The following is a 20802-nucleotide window of genomic DNA, read 5'->3' as shown; positions in this document are numbered from 1 at the left end:
TTCAAGGTGTAAAGAGATTTTTCATCTTAATTAAATATAAACTTACAGTAAACGTCTTTCTGCAGCCCTTTCAGTTGAAACGACCACAATTGGTTTCGCATTTTCTAGTGCATTCAGCGTCTGGTGAATAAATCTTGAATGAGTAAGCGCAAATGCTAATATTAATGGGTAATTTTATATCATTAGTATTTGACATGCCTGTTTACTTCTTCTGATTATGTTCGGATCAATTCCCACACACATTGCTGCATGATGAGCAAAACTGCTATTTACTCCCCCATTTTTCAGTTTATATAAATAAACAATTTGGTCGCCATCAAACATATGATTCATGGTCTGAAATTAATTCAAGATTTCATACAGAAATAGGGTAAAATTTTACTGCCGGCAATACTTCATTTTTGTAAAACGTAACAGGTTAAGGATATATGTAGTATCACCTGAAATACCAGGTACGGTGACGGTGTTAGCATATTTGCTATATTATGAAAATGTGTAGACACCAGTACATGGGGACAGTTGGAGCCACGACTGAGAAAATGCTCCAAAGTTGCAATGAGCAAAGATAAGCCATCTAGTTCGGATGTTCCTTTTCCAAATTCATCAATTATTACAAGTGATGAAGGGGAAGAGCAGTTCACAGAATTTGAGACCTAGGAGAATTGTTGTCATGTAAGTCGTAGGCTATCTTACAAGTTTTCACATAGTACTTGAAAAATAAAACGTGCTAATTTCTTGTCATGCTTTAAATGTGTCGTTTTCACTATACCTGACAGAGGTCAATCATGAAGGCAGATAGTTGTAAACTAATAGACTCTGTTGTAGTTATCCGAGTATATATACTATCGATAATTCCAATCTTTGCACTGTCAGCGGGAACAAAACTCCCAATGTGTGCCAAGAATGTAATGAGAGCAACCTAAAATATTAAATGAAAATTAGCCCAATATACTTTTTTTGACCTAAGAAAATTTAGAAGTATAAACTCACCTGTTTTAAGTAAACACTCTTCCCACTTGAATTGGGGCCAGTGAGTACTTTCATGAAACCCCACTCAATCCTTTCGCTTGAAAATGTATCATTAGGCACAAACTCGTCCATGCACAATTCCTGAAGTAAGTGTCTTCCTCCGTGAATCTCGATGATTCTTTCATCTGTTAGCATTGGTCGCACATAACCATTTTCCCTTGCAACAGTTGCTAAAGCTATTAAACTGAAATTTAAAGTAATGTTTGAAGGATGCATGTAAGTACTCAATTGCAAAATTTCATTATGTTGTTGACCACAAATGTCTAGGCAATGTACAGTTGGCCCTAAGGATGTATGGAACAGTCAGAATTTAAAATTTCAACGGCAGTATTAGCAACTGATACTCCCCATCAGTGGTATTGCAGGTGGATATAATTAATCACTACATATGGAGTGGTTACTTTAAGAAAGATGACTAGCATGTTTTGCCAACCCATATAATTTGACCTACCTAGTTTTCTTGAAATTTAAAGTTTTTTTCACGAGAAAGGGTTATTATAAACCATCATATTCAATGTAGAAACATCAGTATGAGTAAACATCGTCAATGTGCGCATTCATGACTATGACTTGATTACAGCTTAAAACTAAAAAAAAATTTTTTTTTACTTTTTTACTACTAGGGAATTATATTTCAACAAATATTCGAAGTTTAATGGAATGTATGATGGTAAATGTGTAGAAAGAAATTCATATTAATTTTAATTACAGTTTTTTAATGGTTCAAATTATTTTGACCTTAATTTTGGGTTTTCCATGACTTGAATTTCTTGAGAGTGGGCCATAATATGGCATTAAAACATTCATAGCTCCTGAAAGCATACTTACCAATCAAGTTCAGCCGCATGTTTCACAAGTTTGATTACTGGAGAGAGATGCTCCAGAATGAATTCAACGAGTTTCACCATTATTCTTAATTCATGAGCCATCACCTGAACAAAAAAATCTCCAAATACATTGTCCATTTCTATGAAGGAAAAAAATCGTTTGAACTATGTAAGCATTAAAAATTCTTCTGTGGTTTATTCACAATTGAAAATGATTGTTATAATAATAAGAAAATGGCTTACCTTTGCAGCGAGCACTCTTGTAATGGGCCATTCTATTTGCCATGAACTGCAATTGAAATAAATATTATTCTAAATGAAATGAATTTAAAGAAGTTCCATTATTCTGTTGATTAACATGGTGCGATTGATGATGAAGTAATGTACAGATTGAATCTTACATTTGCATAACAAGTTAAGTGCTACAATAGTGGCATTGCTGAATTATTATCAGCACAAAGAGTGAAAATGAATATAGTTTGCATGTGTGTAGGAGTACAATTTTTCATGTAAAGCCAATAATAATAGCTGCATCCACTATTTAAAGGATCCATCATGTTGCTTTTGTGACACTTGACCATTCTATTGAAATATTGCTATCAAAGGTTGAGTCAATGACGGGCCTATCCTTTAATACTGAAAGAGGACCTCGGCATGTCCCTGGGAATGTAACAATCTGTTTCCACTCTTTCTGCTTGGGTTAATGCAGGACTTGTGCAGAAAGTGTGTGAATATATTAAATCAAAAGTAAGAATTTCACATCACTTTATACTACATGATTTGGGTGTTTATTGGAAACTCTGATGCATATTATATAACACTAGCATGGGAGTCTGTATATGCTAGGACAAAATTGACTCAAGTGGAAAAATGTGGCCTATGGACTAATATCAATTGATGTGTTTCAATTGTGTCATGTCATATATTGAACTTACTGGGAAAAATAAGGTATAAGTATGTTTTAATCCTCCCCCTGAGGCACTGCCTTTTCGAAGGCACCTTCAGTGCTGGGTGGGGAGGATTGTGTGTGGTAAGGATGTCAAGAGCTATGCTGGCGGTAGCAGAGCTACTGGTAGGGCCTCCCTTGCTGGACAGTTCTTGACTGAACTGCCGAACTAAGTGTGCCTCATATGATAGGGTAGAGAGGGCTCTTCATGTGTAGAGAAACGAGCCTTTCTAAGGGAATAAATCCTGTCCCTCCAAGTCGGGGGTTAGGCATAGGGCTAGCAACCCTACCCTTTAAAAGTATGCTTGCAACGAAACCTCTAAACGTGCCTCAGATGGATTAGGATGGATTTTCAATATTTCAGCCTAGCAAACAGTCTAGGACAACGAATACATGGAAATTAGCAACATGGAATGTTAGAACATTGTTGAAACCTTGTAGAATGATTGAAGTTGCCAATGAAATGCTGAAATATGGTTTGGATATTATAATCCTATAGGAATTGAGATGGGTAGGAAATGGGAGAATTGATAAGAAGAATTTTACAGTACTATACAGTGGACCCAGCCATAGAACTGGATTATATGGGACTGATTTCATGATTAATGCAAGGATAAGAAACAGTTTGATGAATTTTGAGCTTTTAGGGGACAGACTATGTAAAGTAACCTTAAAAGGAAAATTCCTTAACATCAGCCCAATGCCAGCTCTTTCCCCTACTGAAGATAAAACAAGAAAAGCAAGAATTTTATGATAAACTGGAAAGAGAATGCTAAAAAATACCGAAATATCAAACAATTATCATTCTTGGAGATTTTAATGCAAAAATTGGGAAGGAAGACTTCTTGCATTCTGTAGCAGGAAGGTACTCACTGCATGATGTGACAAGTGAAAATGGAAGACTTCTCTGCCAGCTTGCTCTGTCGCTCAACATGATCATAAAGCACATGCTTTGAACATAAAAATATTCACAAAGGTACCTGGAAAATGCCTGGGACAGGAATTGTGAGTCAAATAGATCATGTCATGTGCTGGTATCCAGGAGACATTCATCATCTATATTAGACATAAGGTCTGCACGGGGACCGAATTGTGACTCTGATCACTATCTAGTGAAAGTAAATTTTAGAGAACAACTAGCACTTTTGGATAAGCTCAATAGGCCAAGAGGGGTTAAATGGAATAGTAAAATTTTAAGAGATCCTGTGCAAGCTTTGAGTTACATAGAGGAAATAAGTAGAAAGTTGACTAGGAATGGGGAAGAACGGACAGAGCAATATTATGTGGAATATCAATGGACAAGAATTAAACAATCTGTTCTATCAACTGCAAAGGACATTATAGGTTAAGTAAAAAGGAATGCAGATTGGTTTAATAATGAGTGTAAACTTGCAATAGAGGAAAAGAATAGATACAAGATGTTACAAATGGAGATTAGGTCAACAAGAGAGAAGTATAGGCAGAGCAGGAAAGAAGCTGATAAATTACTGAAAAGAAAGATAAATGATTACTTAAAAAATCAGATGAAGGCTGTAGAAGAGCTCAATAACGCTAAAGAAAGCAAAAAGTTCTACCTAGCAGTAAAATACTAGACTAAAGGTTATCAATCAAAAGTGCACTCCTGTAGAAATAAAAATGGTCAAGTCATTGGGGAGGAAAATGAGATACTAGAAATATGGGCTGAATATTTTAATGACCTGTATGATAAGGAATTAACTCTAGCGGTAGAAGAGCATGAACAAAGTCACACAGAAGACCAGGAAGTGCTTATTCCAACAATAGAAGAGGTAATTGAAAGTATTGGAAAGCAAAGGAATGACACAGCACCTGGAGAAGATGGAATAACAGCTGAATTGATTAAAAATGGAGGTCAAGTTTAAATAGAGCATTACATTAGCTAATTTGGAAGTTGGAAGAGTTCCCAGAAGACTGGAAGACAGGATTGATTTGTCCAATGTATAAGAAAGGTGACCAATATGATTGCAAAAACTATAGGGGAATTACATTACTGAATGTAACATGTAAAATTTTCACCAGTCTTCTTCTAAAATGCATGAGCACCTATGCTGAAGACATACTGGAAGAATATCAGTGTGGCTTTAGAGCTGGTCGAAGTACCATTGACCAGATATTATCGGTAATACAAACAATGAAGAAGTGCTACGAATATAATGTTGACTTGCACATACTCTTCATTGACTTCAAACAAGCTTTCAACAGCGTGAACAGGAAAGAGATGCTACATCTGTTGAGAGGTTATGATATTCGAGACAAACTGATTAGACTGGTTCAATTGACATTGCATGAATCACAATGTAAAGCCTTTATTGAGGGTAGAGCATTGAATATGATCTCAGGGGTAAGACAAGGAGATGCCCTCTCAGCCACGTTATTCAACCTAGCCCTACATAATGCGATGAAAGAATTGAATTTATGAGGGACCATTGTGCATAAATCCCAGCAAAGATTCGCCTATGCAGACGATGTAGCACTAATTGCACAAAATATGAATGGCCTAAAAGGAATGTTTAACATTTTAGAAAATACTGGTAAAGAAGTGGGGCTAAAGGTTAGTGAAGAGAAGACCAAATACTTGAAAATGTCAGCTTCTCAGAACAAGCAGGACCTGCAAAACATAATAATTGGAAATTATGAGTTGGAGGCTGTTAAGGAGTTTACCTATCTAGGAGTCAGACTTAACAATAAAAATAAGATATCCACGGAGATCAACCAAAGGGTAATGGAAGGTAACAAGGCTTATTTTGCAAATGTAACACTCCTCAAAACAAGGTTACCATCAAGGAATACAAAACTGAAGATCTATAAAGAGCTTATTAGACCTGTTGTAACTTATGGAGCTAAGACATAGACATTAACAAGCCAGGATGAAGAAACCCTTAGAAAATTTGAAAGAAAAATCATAAGGAGAATCTATGGCCCAATTAGAGAAGGAGAGAGATGGATAATTAGAATGAACATGGAGATAAATGAACTGCTAGAAGGGAAGGACAGTTAGATTTGCCAAGTCACTGCGGCTGGCATAGTTTGGCCATGTAGAAAGGATGGAAAATGACAGAATACCCAAACTGATACTTAATAGCAAGGTGGAAGGGGTCAGAAGAAGAGGTAGACCAAGGAAGAGATGGCTACAGTATGTGGAGGATGATTTGAAGGCTTTGGGATTTACAAGATGGTAGGAAAAAGCAATAAAAAGAACTGAATGGAGGCATATCATAGAGGAAGCCAAGGCCCACACCAGGCTGTAGAGCTGCAGATGATGATGTTGTTTTAATGTTATAAAGAAGGTCCAGTCATCACTGAAATCAAAGCAAATTCATGAGTTGTTTTTTGATTGAGACCTCACATGTACTCATCAGCTTTTGCTTACCCCTTTTAGCCCTGGGGATTCCCCACTTGATTTTGTATGGAAGTAAGTACATATGCATCACATGTAAACAGTTCTGTTATACGTATAATCCCATTGAATATTACCCCTTTCCTATCAGAACCTCATGGTGAACTGGGAATTAGTGACGTCTTGGAAGCACTAGATTGATATTAGCTGATGGAATAAGAAACATTTGTCTTGGGTACATATTTACTAAGTCGGATGAAATGCTTTCATCATGGAATCAAGGTTGTTTTCAAAGCAAAAGACATGTTCTTTAAAAGTGCATGTCATTTGAATGTCGAACAATGCTAGTGTTAGGAATATTATACCCCATACTGCTATGCAGAAAAATTAGATAAGCAACAATGCAATCAGTGTCTAGGGGGAGCCTGATTGAAATAAGGAAATATTTAGAAGATTATGCTTTTGTGATGTTTTTAATGGTACAATCGAGGTGTGATAAATGACATCAAGAAAAAGAAAACTCAATCTAATAAGTCTACTTTGGTCCAAATTTCACAGTTACAGAATGACTATGACCTATTTTAATGTCATAAAATTGATGTTCTGCGTGCAATGCCCTATAATTTTTGTCATCTTTGTCAATTTGGAAATAAATAGAGACATGCTGCTGAATCCTAAGGACTACCTCTCCTCATATATGCTGAAAGGCATGTACGAAATGAAGTTCTCCCATGACAAATCATGATTTAAGATGCACTGGTTATCCCTATTAACTCTCTTTACTAGAGCATTCATTGTGACTTCTATTCATTGCCCTACATGCTTGATTTTTTGAAATGATAAGTTGTATAGAAAACCTGAAATATAGGCCTTCCATTTGTAGTATGAAGAATCATTAAAAATAAGAAATTTTATATATTGGCATATTTGATTCTGAATTTTAAAAGTTCAAAACTTTAGATTATTGGTTGAATGTCTTTTGAAAGTGTTCAATTTTATATTTTTTAGATACCTGAAATGATTAAGCTCATTGAAAACAGAAATTTAACTCCTGAATGGAGTAGTAAAACCTATGTACTAATATGAGTAATTCCTGGAGTATTAATATTCATGAAATTGATAAACTATGTTCACAAATCCCTTACTACCTCGCACACTGTTCAAATTAAAACTCACCAGACCAAGTAATTCAATTATTTCAAAAGATGATTGCTGTGGGCAGAAAGGTGAAAGAGGGGACAGTACAAGTGGATGATTTGGAAAATTAACACTGCAATAAGAATAAAATTCTATTTTCCCAAAGACAGTTATTACAAAAATGCAGTGCAAAAGACTTGTCAGTCAGGTCCTGTGTGAATGGAACAAGTGCAATACTTACAAAAATGAGTAATTCTAAAATGAAGAACACAAATATATAGTATAAATTACAAAGATATGGGAATGGCCCAAATAGGAGATCAAAAGACCTAGTTGTTGTTTTTTTCAAGCAGACTAAAAGGTGAGGAAATGCGGAATCATTGGGGTTCTGTCAAGGATGTATAAGTTGCGGGATGTTTTTTTTTTGATAAAATATTAGGTCATAACTTGTCTCAAGCTCTGGTAGCTCCCACCACGCCTAAGGTAATGGGGAGGAAGACAAGCAGCATACGAATGCATGCAGCCAGTCATATGGTGACCAACAAGAGGGAGAGCTTTATGGGCTGTCATGAAGGCATACCTTGAATTCTAAGCCTGGAATATTGAAGTCTGCATCATCCATGTTCTCTTTCCACATGGGCAAACAAAGGATGTAACCTATCTCTGGCAGGTACATTAGGGAGCACTCTTCCACTTCAGGAGGTAAACTCAACAATTCCTGCTCGGCCACTTTTGACATTAGGTTGGAGAGTTGAAAGTGTTTCTGCTTTACTGAAATTAACAAGTTTTTTCATTGGAAAATTATGACCAAATAAAATTGAATAGCTTAATTTTCTTAGTAGATGTTCAAATGCGTAATTTTGAGGGGGAAGAAAAATTGAGGAGTCTGGGCATGAGAGGGAAAATAAATGTCTTGTCTGTCAGAGAAAGTCATTTTGACTCTGAAAATGTAGGGCTGGAAGAATCCCATTTTTTTAAACATTCCTACTTGATCATGTTTCCCCCATGATTTCTTGAATAACACAAAAAAATTTTTTTAATGATTATGTTTTTCATCAAATTCAAATAGGCACCCAATTAAAATAGTGATGTATATTGATGATTGAATAACTACAGGCATTTACAATATGGGTATCATTTTTTGCCCATGTTCCAGTATGAAAGCATAATCAGACTCATCTTGGCTAGTTCATGTTTTACTTCTCATGTAATTCAATTTTTCGTATTTTTCATTTCGGTGCATTTTCTACCTCTGCAATGTTCTCACGCATTGAAGGTTATGGATTTGGATACTTATGTGTACACAATAACATAAAATTCTCTGTGAGTGCATGGAAAAGTAAGAAAATGCCAGAAATCTGCAGATTCTTCCCAGGGCATTGTGCCTTGTAATGTGTAAAGTGATACCTATACCAATTATCACCAAAGACTTTTGTTCACAGGAAATTGACTCACATAAAACTGTAATTAATGCACAGAATTTGTCATTGTAGTCATCATTAAATTGGATTTAGCCTCAGGGAGGTAGAGACTGATGCCAAAGATTAAATAGCTGAGTCAGGCATTTGATTAAAGAAAAAATGGAAAGAGATCATGAAGTAATCAATTTAATTTTTTCCAGAAGAATTAATTTTAATGTTTTGGACATGTGACAAATGGAGGATGATTGATGACCCAGAAGAAGTACCAGTGGACACTAATTGGAAAAAAATATGAGAACATAAACAAGAGGATGGCCACTATAAACTGAAATGCTGAAGAGATTCACTAATCATATAACTAAGAAAGTTGAGATTTCAGTACCCGGGACGGGAGAAATGATATAACACATTTAAAGGTTGCTTTATAAAGAAATGTAACCCACTTAAGGAAGCCTACAAGATATATGGAATCAACACATATATCCTCTGTAATACATATATAGCTGTGTAGAACACCTCACTAGTGCACATTAGTGAATGACTCCATTGAAAAAACTGCTTCGATATGTCATTAATTTCTTTTAATATTTTTGAAGAAAGGTACAAGGTGAAAAACCTTTCAGTGATCAGTAGAATCAGTATTCAATCGGGAGTTGTCGATAGATCATCAAACTGAAATACCAATGATGATGCAATTAGATTACCATACATGTCACTTTGACTTAGTGAAACCCATAAGAAGCATTTTTAATGAGAGGAATGTGCATTACATTACGAGGATGTAATGCAATGCATATTCCACAATGACAGTGTATGGTGGTGTCCACTCGCATGCATTTTGAAACAATTTATGAAAATTCATCTGGGTAATCAAACTGATGTCCTGGCATGATGATCAAGAATGAGTAAGGTAAATGTGGCAATGAAAAACTCTATATTTGAATGGTTTAAGAATCATTCTCAATGGTCTATTTTTATATGCATTTTCTTAACCATTATTTAGTAAGTTATAAATCATTTCACTGAATTTATACCACATTTTACCTGAAAGTGTCTTTTCTAGAATAGTTATCTATACATTATGTGTTGCCCTTTTTAGGCCTTACATTTATCAAGCTCCTCATCAAGTCCCATCTTCACAACAAATTTGTTCTGTGCTTCTGATTCTTCAAAATCTATGACACTGTATATATAATGCGCCACTCGCTGAAGGTCTTCTGTTGCACAGTCGCTTATCTGCATAAATATTAATCTGAAGTTAGTCATTTGTATACAAAATATAGAGTGAATTTTTTATTTTAATATGTCACAATTACCTTCGCAAACATTCTGGCTTCCTTTTTGTTAGCAGAACACAACTCTGCCAGAATTATGCAGTTGAATATTGTCTTGAAATAATTTAATGGATTATTTTAGACATATTTATAATAATTGTCAGTAACAAGGTCAATAACAGTAGGTATATGATAATTGTCTGGGTGCAGAGCATAATTAATTGCATTCCCCAGTCAACTGATTGCATTCAATATCATTAAAGAATCCAAAGTGATGTTTCATTGATATTCAATTCATGTGGACAATCATAGAAAAGTGTTAACATGCACATAACTGAAATATAATGGCAAAATAAATCTGAATTTACCTGGTATAGTGATTTCCATTCCTTGATTGTTACTTGGGTTACAGCAAACTTCGTCATTATTCTCTGAAGGTAAAAGTCATCATTATTGTTACAACACATTTGTGGAATAAATGCTTTTTAAATACATATGCGCAGCACCTCTAAAATCTGAAAAATTGACACTAAGGGACAACTGGTAGTGTCACGCCCACCTGATTTATATTAGATTTCATATTGGAATTAAAAAGATAAAACTATGAAACCGGTATTTGGTCTCCTTGAGCAGAGGATGAATATTAAAAAAGAAATATTTAGAGAACTCTCATCTCAACCAGAAAATGTGTAATTAATTCCTTAGTTTGAGGAGCGAATTGGTTAATTGAAAACATCTTATTATTTAATTTTAATTCAAACATTTATTGTAATAATTCATTGAAAAAAGTAAAATGAAGAAAAGAGCATGGAGAAAAAGGACTAGGCCTGTCAGGGGGAGAGGGAAAGTTGTTGACAAGATTTGAGATGATAATAAAGAACAGATAGTAACAATTTTCCGCTAGATAATCTTATACAGTGGAAAATTATTATCATCTATCCTTAATTATGCTCGAAATCCACTGCATTATGCCTGAAACTACTCTATTTAATTGGAGATGATTTTTAAGCACATAATAACCACAAGCACATAAATAAGCACAAATAACAGAGTTTGCCTTTGATAAACTCAATTTAACTGGGAAATGCTGCGAGAGTAACTTGATGAAATCACCCTATTATTTGAGCCAAATATGAAATATTTCACATTAAAAATTAATAGTGAGTGACTCCAATTGTGGTAGTATTTTATGAAATTACTTGGAATTTGATTATTTAGTATTCAGAACGAAGAAAGAATCAAAGACTTTGTGTTTTCAGAGGAAAGAATTTATTATTGTCAACTAGCTTTGCTGCACTGAAATAATAAATTCTTTTTTGTGGAAAAGCTAAGTCTTTGATTCTTTCTTAGTGCTTTACAAATGGATTTCCACAAAGTATCGGCCTGAACCATCTTTCAAATAAGCTGGTATCACTAATTATGGTAGGAAACCTTTATGGAAAAAGAGTCAAATTGAAACAAAGTAATTAAGGAGGAGATTATCAGGACTTTCCTCCTTGTTTGTTTTCTTTTTTATCACTTGAGGTGGACAAGAGCTAAAATGACATACATACCGTAACACTATTAATGTGCTTCAAGCAGTCCAAAAAATTCTTCACGGTGTCCAAATTTTTGCCTTTAAAACAGAATTCAACCACATCCAACCTTTCATTTAATGTGTTTACTTGCCGGCAAGGATGAAGAAACATCTCTCTGGAAAAAATTGTTTGGTAACCAACAAAATCGATGATGCTTTTTTCTGTTAAGGCCATTTAAGCCTACACAAAAAAATAATAATATATTTGATGGGTCGCGGTAGTCCAGTGGATTGCTGAGTTTATGGTTTTTTTTAATATTTGGCCTAGCAATCAAGATGATAATCCCTTATGCTCTTCTTTTTATCATTTCTTTTCCCATACTTTACAGAAATGACATTAAGGCTCTTAGATGAAGTCCTATCATAACACTCGTGATAATTTTTATAGATATTTTTTAAGATTTTACATTAATAAGATTCTCTGACTACAGTTGATTGTCATTTTAAATGGAAACGGAACATGCCTGAGGCCTCAGTATAAAATAATTGATTGAGAAGCACAGCTCTCCCCAGACATGAAATCTTGTGTGGTTCCAGTGGCATCATCAATGGTGGCTGTCCTGACTCAAGTGTGTGATTCCTTGAGAGGCAATAATAATTCAGGTAGGAAATCCTTGTAAGCAGATCATGTCTAGCCCCATTTGGAGGGGTGACTTTTGGGTGCTCGTACAAGTAAATCAAGGAAGAGCTGTGACTGAAGACTGTGGTTGAAAAACAAAAAAATATTTATTCTGGGAAGTAAGGGAAAAAGATGGGATGATCAAGGAACCATTTTGGCATAGGAGTTTTTAAAAATTTATATTTTTTCAATTTATTTAAATTTGTCTTGGAACATCTGGAAGAAAATGGCCATAAAACATCACTGACTGCAATCGAAATGCAAAAGGAGAGAAAAGAGACAGAAATGGCTCGACCCTCCAGACTCTAATCATGTTTGGAAGTCATTCCTCACTTAATCCCTTTGAGTCAATTTCATAATTTTCTAAGTTGTTGATAAAAAGCCCTTGGTGCTCATACTATCTCCAAACATAAATTCAAATTTTTCAATAAGTTGATGGTGCTTTTATGACCAAACATGGAATATCTGAAACCTAGAAGCTGGCAGACTTTGAAAGTAATGCATTAAACACTTATACATTAAGTTAACAAGTTTATGCAAAATTCTTAAGTTCCTAATTTGTTTGGTTTTCTAACACTTTTGTCTTATTAGATGAAACTTTGTAAAACCTTAACAAGCATTAGGTCAATTTGTCTGACCTAAGGAGACCCTCAAAAGAATAAGTTTAGGTTGTTATCAATGTGAAGTGAGAGAATGAGAAAACTTGAACAAAGCACTTCTACTTGAATTCAGAGAGCTGTAACTATTCACCAGTTTCATCATTTAGATGCATTTTTTTCTATAAGAAATGGATCCATTTTTGGGCATTAGTTTTCATCATAGTAAAAATAAAAGTTAAATTAACATAAAATTTAATCCTGTTTACTTAAGCTTAGTTAAAATTGCAATCTGCATATAAATTGACTCATTTTAAAATATATTTAGTTTAACTAAACTGATTCCACTTTTACATTTACCTTCACCAAATCTGGGAGCTAGATAATTATAATATCTCTTTATCCAAATGGTCTTATGTGCATGAATTAGGAAATTCCAGGTAAAATAATAATACAAAAAGCAAGTAAAACAAAGACAAAATAAATAAATGATTCAAGCTCTATTGTAAGCACCCTAGGTAAAACAAGTCATGAAGCATTTTGAGATTATCATTAATACTTTCATAAAGGCCAGCAGCCAAATTATGTTTTATCGTGAAAGAGGCTACATTAAAGATTTGGAGTATATTCTACTGTTTCAGGCTTCACTTTGTAGAAGTATATTGTGTGGGATATCATATACATATTGAAACTATTTGGAAAAGTTGTGGAAGACTTTTGGAAAAGTACCAAGTCTTTTTAATATGGAAAAGATTTGGAAGATGATTTTATGATCAAATGTCTCATCATCCTGGGGCCAAGTTGTCATTTCTTGGTCCTAATATAGGCAGTGTCTTAGTCAAATGAACATATAAATCTTAGCTTTTTAAAGCCATTTATATTATTATGCATGCACATTAACGCACTAGAGATTTAAAAAATACTGGAATTAGGTTTAGTTTTCTGAAAATCAGTAGACTAGGGACAGTAAAATATTAGGACCGTAATGAAAGATGGATAGAGAGAAAAATAATACACAGAGAGGGAGACCAAAGAAGAAGTGCTGGATTTGGTCGGAGAAAATAGAAAGTGGTTGGGGAAACTTAGAGGGGCAGGGAAAGTGGTTGTTAAAGATATTAAGAAGTATAGGAATGTTGATATGGCCATGAGAAAAGGGAGAACATTGGCCAGGGAGGGAAATAATGGGCATTTTGGATAGCATGAAGCCTGGCAGAAGTTGGAAGGAATGGTAAACAGAGTTTTGATTAAGAATAAGTATTTTAGAAGTTCATAATGTTGAAGTTTTTAAAGATCATCCAAAATGTACCTCTAAACAGTGCTTACTATGATGATGGAGGTGTGAAGCAGACATTAGTATATATATGTTATTGATATAGGGCAGCATATGTGTGGATATTCATGAAATGTGTATGAAAAGTAAATATTTTCATTGTATCATTTCTGGCCTACCCTTGTTGGTGTAAAACAAATCAGACCAACCTTAAAGGGTCTGTAAATGATGGTGCAATCAAATCACTAGACTCTGAACCCCAACTCTTGGAAGCCCATATATTCAGGATAAGAGTATCAGTTCCTTGATGGTTGATTTCCCAAAAACTTTGCATCTGCAGATCATCAAACAGCTTGAATATTTAACTCGACATCTCGAGAGAGGCAACAATCAAATATTGTCCAGGGACCCTCTGATCAGCATGAAACACTTAAATCTATTATGTAGCCAAAATGCCTAGTTATGTAGGTACCTCGTCTATGCTAAGGCTCAACCAAAGATTGCACTTTATAATTAGTCTTTTTTATCTGTAATTCACTATTAGGATTGCAGTTTTCATTAGGTGCATAACTTTATTGTCTACTTGATTTCACTGGAAGGAACTTTTATAGAGCCAGTAGGGTGGACATGAACAATTGAAGTGAATGCTGAGTGAGTCTTGACAACTTACCTCATGTATAAACACCCTTGTTGAGATTTGCAGCGATTGAAAATTCCAAAAACACTGAGGCCTTCCTTATTGCTCCCAGGGGCCCATTTTTTGAAATTTGATGGATGGCATTTTTGGCTAAAAATTTGTAGAGCCTCATATGAAGAAGAGTCAATAATGACTATATCATCCCTGAGAATAATGAAAGGTGCGAATTAAGTTTTTTAATGTGCATATACCTGATAAATTCTAATTTTAAAATCCCTTCAACTCAATTCTTACAAAAGTAAAGCAAAACACCAAAATTAATGCTTGCAAAGTTTCTTAGTGATAAATAAGCACCTTCAGATTCTATAATGCGGTAATTGGTATTTAGCTGTAAATAATTGGGGGAAATATGCCTGGAACCTCACTTATGTAGCATTACCATACAATTTTCATTGTGGCATTTAATTTTTAAATTACATATCATCCAAATTACACCCATAGGTACATTGTACAAGAATAATCATTCAGGACATTTTAATGCCATTGTGCCCCTGTACTACATATTTTCTAGTTTACAGTCTTCATTTACTTGAGATGTCATTATCGGGTAATTGAATAGGTCATATAAGGTGATGGAAATATAAAGAGATGAAAAACAGGAAAGAAAAGGATGTAGATGGAATACCTGTTGAGCTACTGCAATGCCTGAAGGATAAGAGATTGTTGGAATTACATCCCACTGCAACAAAATTTACTGTAGTGGCCAGTGAATTTTGTGAAATGGTACCATTACCAAAGAAGAAATGAACTAGAAAATACAAGGAGCATTATATGATGAGTATAATCACTCACACAGCAAAGTTTTTTTTAAGAGTGCTAAATAGAAGACTGAAGAAATTCATGAAGGTGAACACAGCAGAGGAACAGTATGGCTTCAGAAGAGGAATGGGCCCAAGAGATGCAAGAGGAGTAGTGCGTGCCATCGGAGAGCAATGTCAGGAGAAGGGGAAAGGTTTATGTGTCTGTGTTTTGCTGATTTGATGAAGGCTTTTGACTGTGCAATGGGAAATACTTAATGTAAATGGTAAAAGAAGAAGGCATGCACTAGAGAGACAGAGGACTGATTGGAAATATGTTCTTAAACCAGGTGTGTATTAGCATTAATGAAAAGAGAATGGGTTTATTAGGATGGGATTGAGGCAGGGGTGGTGTCTCTCCCCATCCTCTTTAACCCTTGTGTGGAAGACATGGTCAGGATGGGCTGAGGAAAAGATAGAGGAGTATCAATGGGAGGAAGAAGGATTGTGTGAATCAGGTTTGCTGACGAAATGATCCTTTTTACCGGGGAAGAAGAACAATTTAATGGGGTGTTGCAGCACTTGAATGACATGAAGGAGGCATATGTCTTGATGATAAATAGGAGCAAGACCAAAGTAACAAATGTTGGGGGAGATGAGGAAATATTGACATGGAAGAAGAAAGGCTGGAACAAGTCAGGAGGTACAAATATTTGGGTACAGAGATAACAAAAACCTAGAGGAGTGAGAAGGAAATTGAAATAAGGGTAGCGATGGCCAATGAAGCACACAGCAGGAAAAGAAATGTGTTATGCATGGATTGTTAAGCTATATGTATGTGAAACATGGACTGCATTAAAAAGGGACTGGGAAAAGATGGAGACATTTGAGAAATGGGTGCGGAGAAGAATGATGAACATTAAATGGACAGACCAGGTGAGGAATGAGATGCTGAGTAGAGTGGGAGAAGATTGCTGGAAACAATTGAAAATATGGAAAAGAAATTGGCTTGGGTTCATGCTATAAAGGGACTGTATTTGAAGGATGTGCTGGACCTCCATGGACCTGCCAACAATGGCAGATGACCTATGATGATATACGTTGAATATGACATTAAATCATCATCACATGTTGCATGTCTTCTGAACATTTTCATTTTTATTCCCCAGAGGTTATAAAATTCCACCCATTAAAATATATTATTATTATCACACAATCCTCAGATTTTCAAATTCATTGATTTTAGAATGCAAAAAAATTTTTTTTGCCCCTTTTGGGTTTCTTGATGTGCTTTGTTTGCAGTAGCAACTTCCTTAGGTGAATCTTGAACTTAGACTCTTGTTTAGATGGCAAATAAGTTAATCACCAGAGTATCCAAGTTCAAATCATAGTCATAACAACTGAATCCTCTTCAACTCAGAGAATGTCTCTCTGCAAGTCTGTTTCGTATTTCTTACCCTTCTATTTAATAATCTCCAAGCACCTCCTTTCCTTAAGAGCTGCCCATCCCAAATGGTAATAATTACATCAGCAGTCTTGCATAATTCCAGCATCATGGTGCAATTGACATTTATGGCATGAATTAATATTAATAACGTAGAAGATATTAGATAGTAAAAAATAAATTGAGGCAGAAATCATTCCCATGCCTCTAACAAGTGCTTTTGAAATATTTGAAAGTTTGAATTTGGAGTTGAGAAACCATGGGCAGATCAATGATAATGCTTGAGTGACAGTGAGTGGGTATGGACACTGACATCTCTTTATTAGGCTATTTTAGTGATGCCAAAATGTGATTGAGATTGATGAGTATAATAATTTTCCTCCCACTTTTTCTCTCTATTCAATGGTATAAGGCTCAACCTTATGAAATCCCATCTTGATGATGTTATTTAACTTTGATGCCATATGACCTGCAATTACACCTGAAGATGTCATATATATGATGAAACTGGTCATACCTCAATATAGTTTAGTGAAATAAACAGTGTTTTATAGATCTGCATCTGCTCTGTTATCATGAGGTAATGCTTGAAAACTAAATGTTGTCTGGGTAATCATGTGGTGCTAGTAAGAAAACTGGTGAAGTTGTGTCTTCTTAGTTAAATGCAGATAAACATACAGCGTTATCAAGTTCACGTCCAGTATTGGTGGTGATCTCACTCCTGCTTGCAAATTCACTTCAGCCCATGTTCGGTCTAGGTAAAAGAGAAGAGCTCCTAAGGCCTGCACCATGGTCTCCGCAGACATATCCACCAAGGAGTGTATGTAATTGCTGTGCTCTTCCTCGGACATCCCCTTGGGCTCATAGGGTAGGTGAATCCCTAGAACACGTCTTCTGCAGGGATCAAAATCTGGTGGAAATGATATTAAGGTGATTGAGTGACGTTATAGTTAGCTGATTTGATTGTTCCACTTGGACAGAGGGGAGTGACATGACTGAAATCTGAATGGCTCATGTTTCACATTATATTATGTAATATTATTATTAATTGATTTTCATATGAAATTTAATCACATAATTTGTAAGTTTCATACTAACAATGTACTTCATGCACAAGTCTTGGATAATTCATCCACTGAATAGAATTACATGTACCTACTTAAAAGACGGTCATAAGATTTCAGTTGAGTTTATGTTTTTACAGTGTTGATTATTGGTATTGATAACTTTGTGGAGCTGTTGAATCATCGGGAAGATCATCTCATTGTTCCTGATGATGTAGCCTTCAATAGATGCAAAATATTCCAGGCAATGCAGCCGCTCCCCAGAGTTACCAAAACCCATAAAGAAGTTCTGGGTCAAATTATATAATTTATCAAACGGAAAACATCATTACAATTATAGTTATTGGGATTGATAGTGGCTCTTATATTTTGTGAAACCTTTATAAATAACTATATTTGAAATACTACTTATTTCAAGTTTCTTTAGTGGGAGATTGTTTTCATACAGGCCAACGGTTACAGCCAAGTAGATGATTATTAAAAAGAAAATATGTTCTTTTATTTGCTAGTGTGGAAGACATATAAGCTTAATAAGATCAACAGACTTTGATGCCACTAGGTGGAATAACTATTGGGTAAAAATGACTTTGTATCCATTTCCATGAATATCTTTTATTCAAGGCCCCCTTTTAAAAAACCTTTGTCATCATTATGTATTACCATAATATCATTGCACCAATCATTGTATATGGTAGGTGAAAGCATATTGGGGGTTAGTGTAGGGAGCATTGATAATGAAAGGAGGAAGAGATAATGTAGAGTGATATGCGTAAAGAAAAGTGAGAGTGGTTCAGCTTATTTCAAAGTTGTGTGATATTGTTTCAAGATGTCGATTCAATGTAACATGGGTGTTGAGGTAATTGTGGAGTGATCTTTCTGAAGATTCAGGTTTTGGGATGTTGAATAATGAGGAGTAAGATGGACACAATGTATTATTGACAATGTTGTCCTTGTCTTTTGGCAATCACATTTGCAAAAATATCTTAAGCATCCGTATAAAATGTACTACATCTGTAACGCTTGTGTTTTTAGGAGATATTTGAGCCACAAATGCAGAGGAGGATTTTCTGGTAATATACAGTTGTAATTAATATGTATACAGATAAGGACTATCACGTTATTGTCATGTAAAAAAGATATTACTACTGTTTGTGCAATGTGCGTGAACTGGGAATGTTTTGTTGAAATCAGGTTGTGTGGGAAGATATTAGTGGAAATGTATACAAAGTAATTTTTACCAAATGCAAATAAACTTATAAAAGTGGTTCCATATTGATTATAATACTCCGAAAGCAAATCTTTCAAAAGTAAAACTTGATATTGTATGACAGTATTAAGATATTGTTAATAATTTAATAATTACCAAAAAAAGTCCATTGTTAGCCTTTGCCATGGCCACCTTAATATCTAAAGGTTTAAATCAAAATGCAATTGCATTTAGTAATTGAGATCAATTCTATCCCCTAAGAAAATGTTCAACTTAATTACTAAAGTAAAAATCATAAATTATTGAAGGTGAAGTAACTCTCACTTCAGCTGAGTATAACCTATCTATATAAAAAAGGAATATGAGCGTTCTTATTCTTACAGAAATCTTTTCTTGGTAAGCAGAATAATTTGGCTTCATAGGTTTGATTTGACCCGTTAAATTCATCTTCACTTTCTGGATTTGGCAGGTGCATTAGATTCTTTAGTGCTACCAAAAACTTGCTTGTAACTCTAGCACTTGTTACAACTTGGCTAAACAAAATATGGGCATGCAATTATTTTACTTATTGTTCATAAACCTGTAATAATGTTTATCATTGAATTTAGTTCGATTTTTTGGCATCTACACCAACAGAAATTTTACCTGGGTTTAACTTGGTTATAAAGACATTTAAGCAGGTTAAATTCAGGATTGATGTCTACAATATCTGGAAGGATGTAAATCTGAAATTTAAGGGGAAGATTATTATTTTCTCATTTTCGTGTGGAGTGAAAAGTGAACTATAAAGCAGCAAACATGACCTCCGAAGTATCCATGCTGTAACAGGCGGCTCCAAGTTTTCCAGATCGCCAGAACACCGACAGAGTAATCTGAGTGCAATGATAATAATATTATTCCATCAATTTGTCAGCAGACTTAGAACAACTAGTTGTTTAATGAGCAGTAGGGTTATAATTATATTAAAAATATACGTTCTTATTGATACATTTTATGCATATACCTCCGGAAAAATTTCTTCAGCATTGCTGTCATTTACATCATCTGGATTTGCTGTGTTCTCAATTTCAATTAATTGTGTATCAACAGGACGAAAACTATTATTCCAGGCTTCTTCATCTCTATATTGAAATGAAAAAGGGGAAAAATTCAAAATGTCATACTTTTCGGCATGTGGTTTAGAAGGATATAGTGCAATTAATATGCTTACGATGAAATAACAGCATGTTTACTGCGATTATTTGGTGAAGGTGCTTCCACTGTAGATGCTGAACTTATTAAAGAAAACGTTGTGTCTTCTTCAAAATCCATGTCACTTTTTTGCTGCTTACGTTGTAAGATATGGCTAAATGTTAACATAAATTGTCACTCGACGAAGATAAACATTTGAATTTCACGCGAAACTCAAACAGTTAAATTGTACGCAGTGTTGCCAAGGCTGCTCTCGTTTGACTTCCCTATATGTCGAATATATGGCAATGTTGTTAAATGGAAAATTTTGCGGGAAATTGTAATGAATATAATTTTAGGTATAGCCAAGTGTTTTATGGGCTCCTTTGCTAGATTATCATAATTGTTAGCCCTTTTGCAATTGAATATTTTA

General features: G+C 34.8%; 1 protein-coding gene across 1 annotated transcript; it reads right to left on the bottom strand.

Moving 5' to 3' along the window:
• Positions 1-174: 174 nt before the first annotated feature.
• Positions 175-20510, bottom strand: LOC139700188 (mutS protein homolog 5-like). The gene is made up of 14 exons (XM_071598773.1): positions 20410-20510; positions 20203-20320; positions 19845-19924; positions 19581-19732; positions 17607-17838; positions 14721-14891; positions 9822-9967; positions 7875-8065; positions 2100-2145; positions 1858-1996; positions 991-1213; positions 770-919; positions 441-653; positions 175-336 (listed from the first exon to the last, which is right to left on the bottom strand). The coding sequence occupies exons 1-14, from the start codon at positions 20508-20510 to the stop codon at positions 175-177; spliced, it is 2124 nt and encodes a 707-aa protein (XP_071454874.1).
• Positions 20511-20802: the final 292 nt, after the last annotated feature.

Source organism: Hetaerina americana, unplaced genomic scaffold (assembly GCF_022747635.1).
Source record: "Hetaerina americana unplaced genomic scaffold, ioHetAmer1.1.p SCAF_10, whole genome shotgun sequence".
Classification (NCBI taxonomy): domain Eukaryota; kingdom Metazoa; phylum Arthropoda; class Insecta; order Odonata; family Calopterygidae; genus Hetaerina; species Hetaerina americana.
The sequence above is the reverse complement of the archived record's forward strand: the minus strand, read 5'-3'. Positions and strand labels throughout refer to the sequence as shown.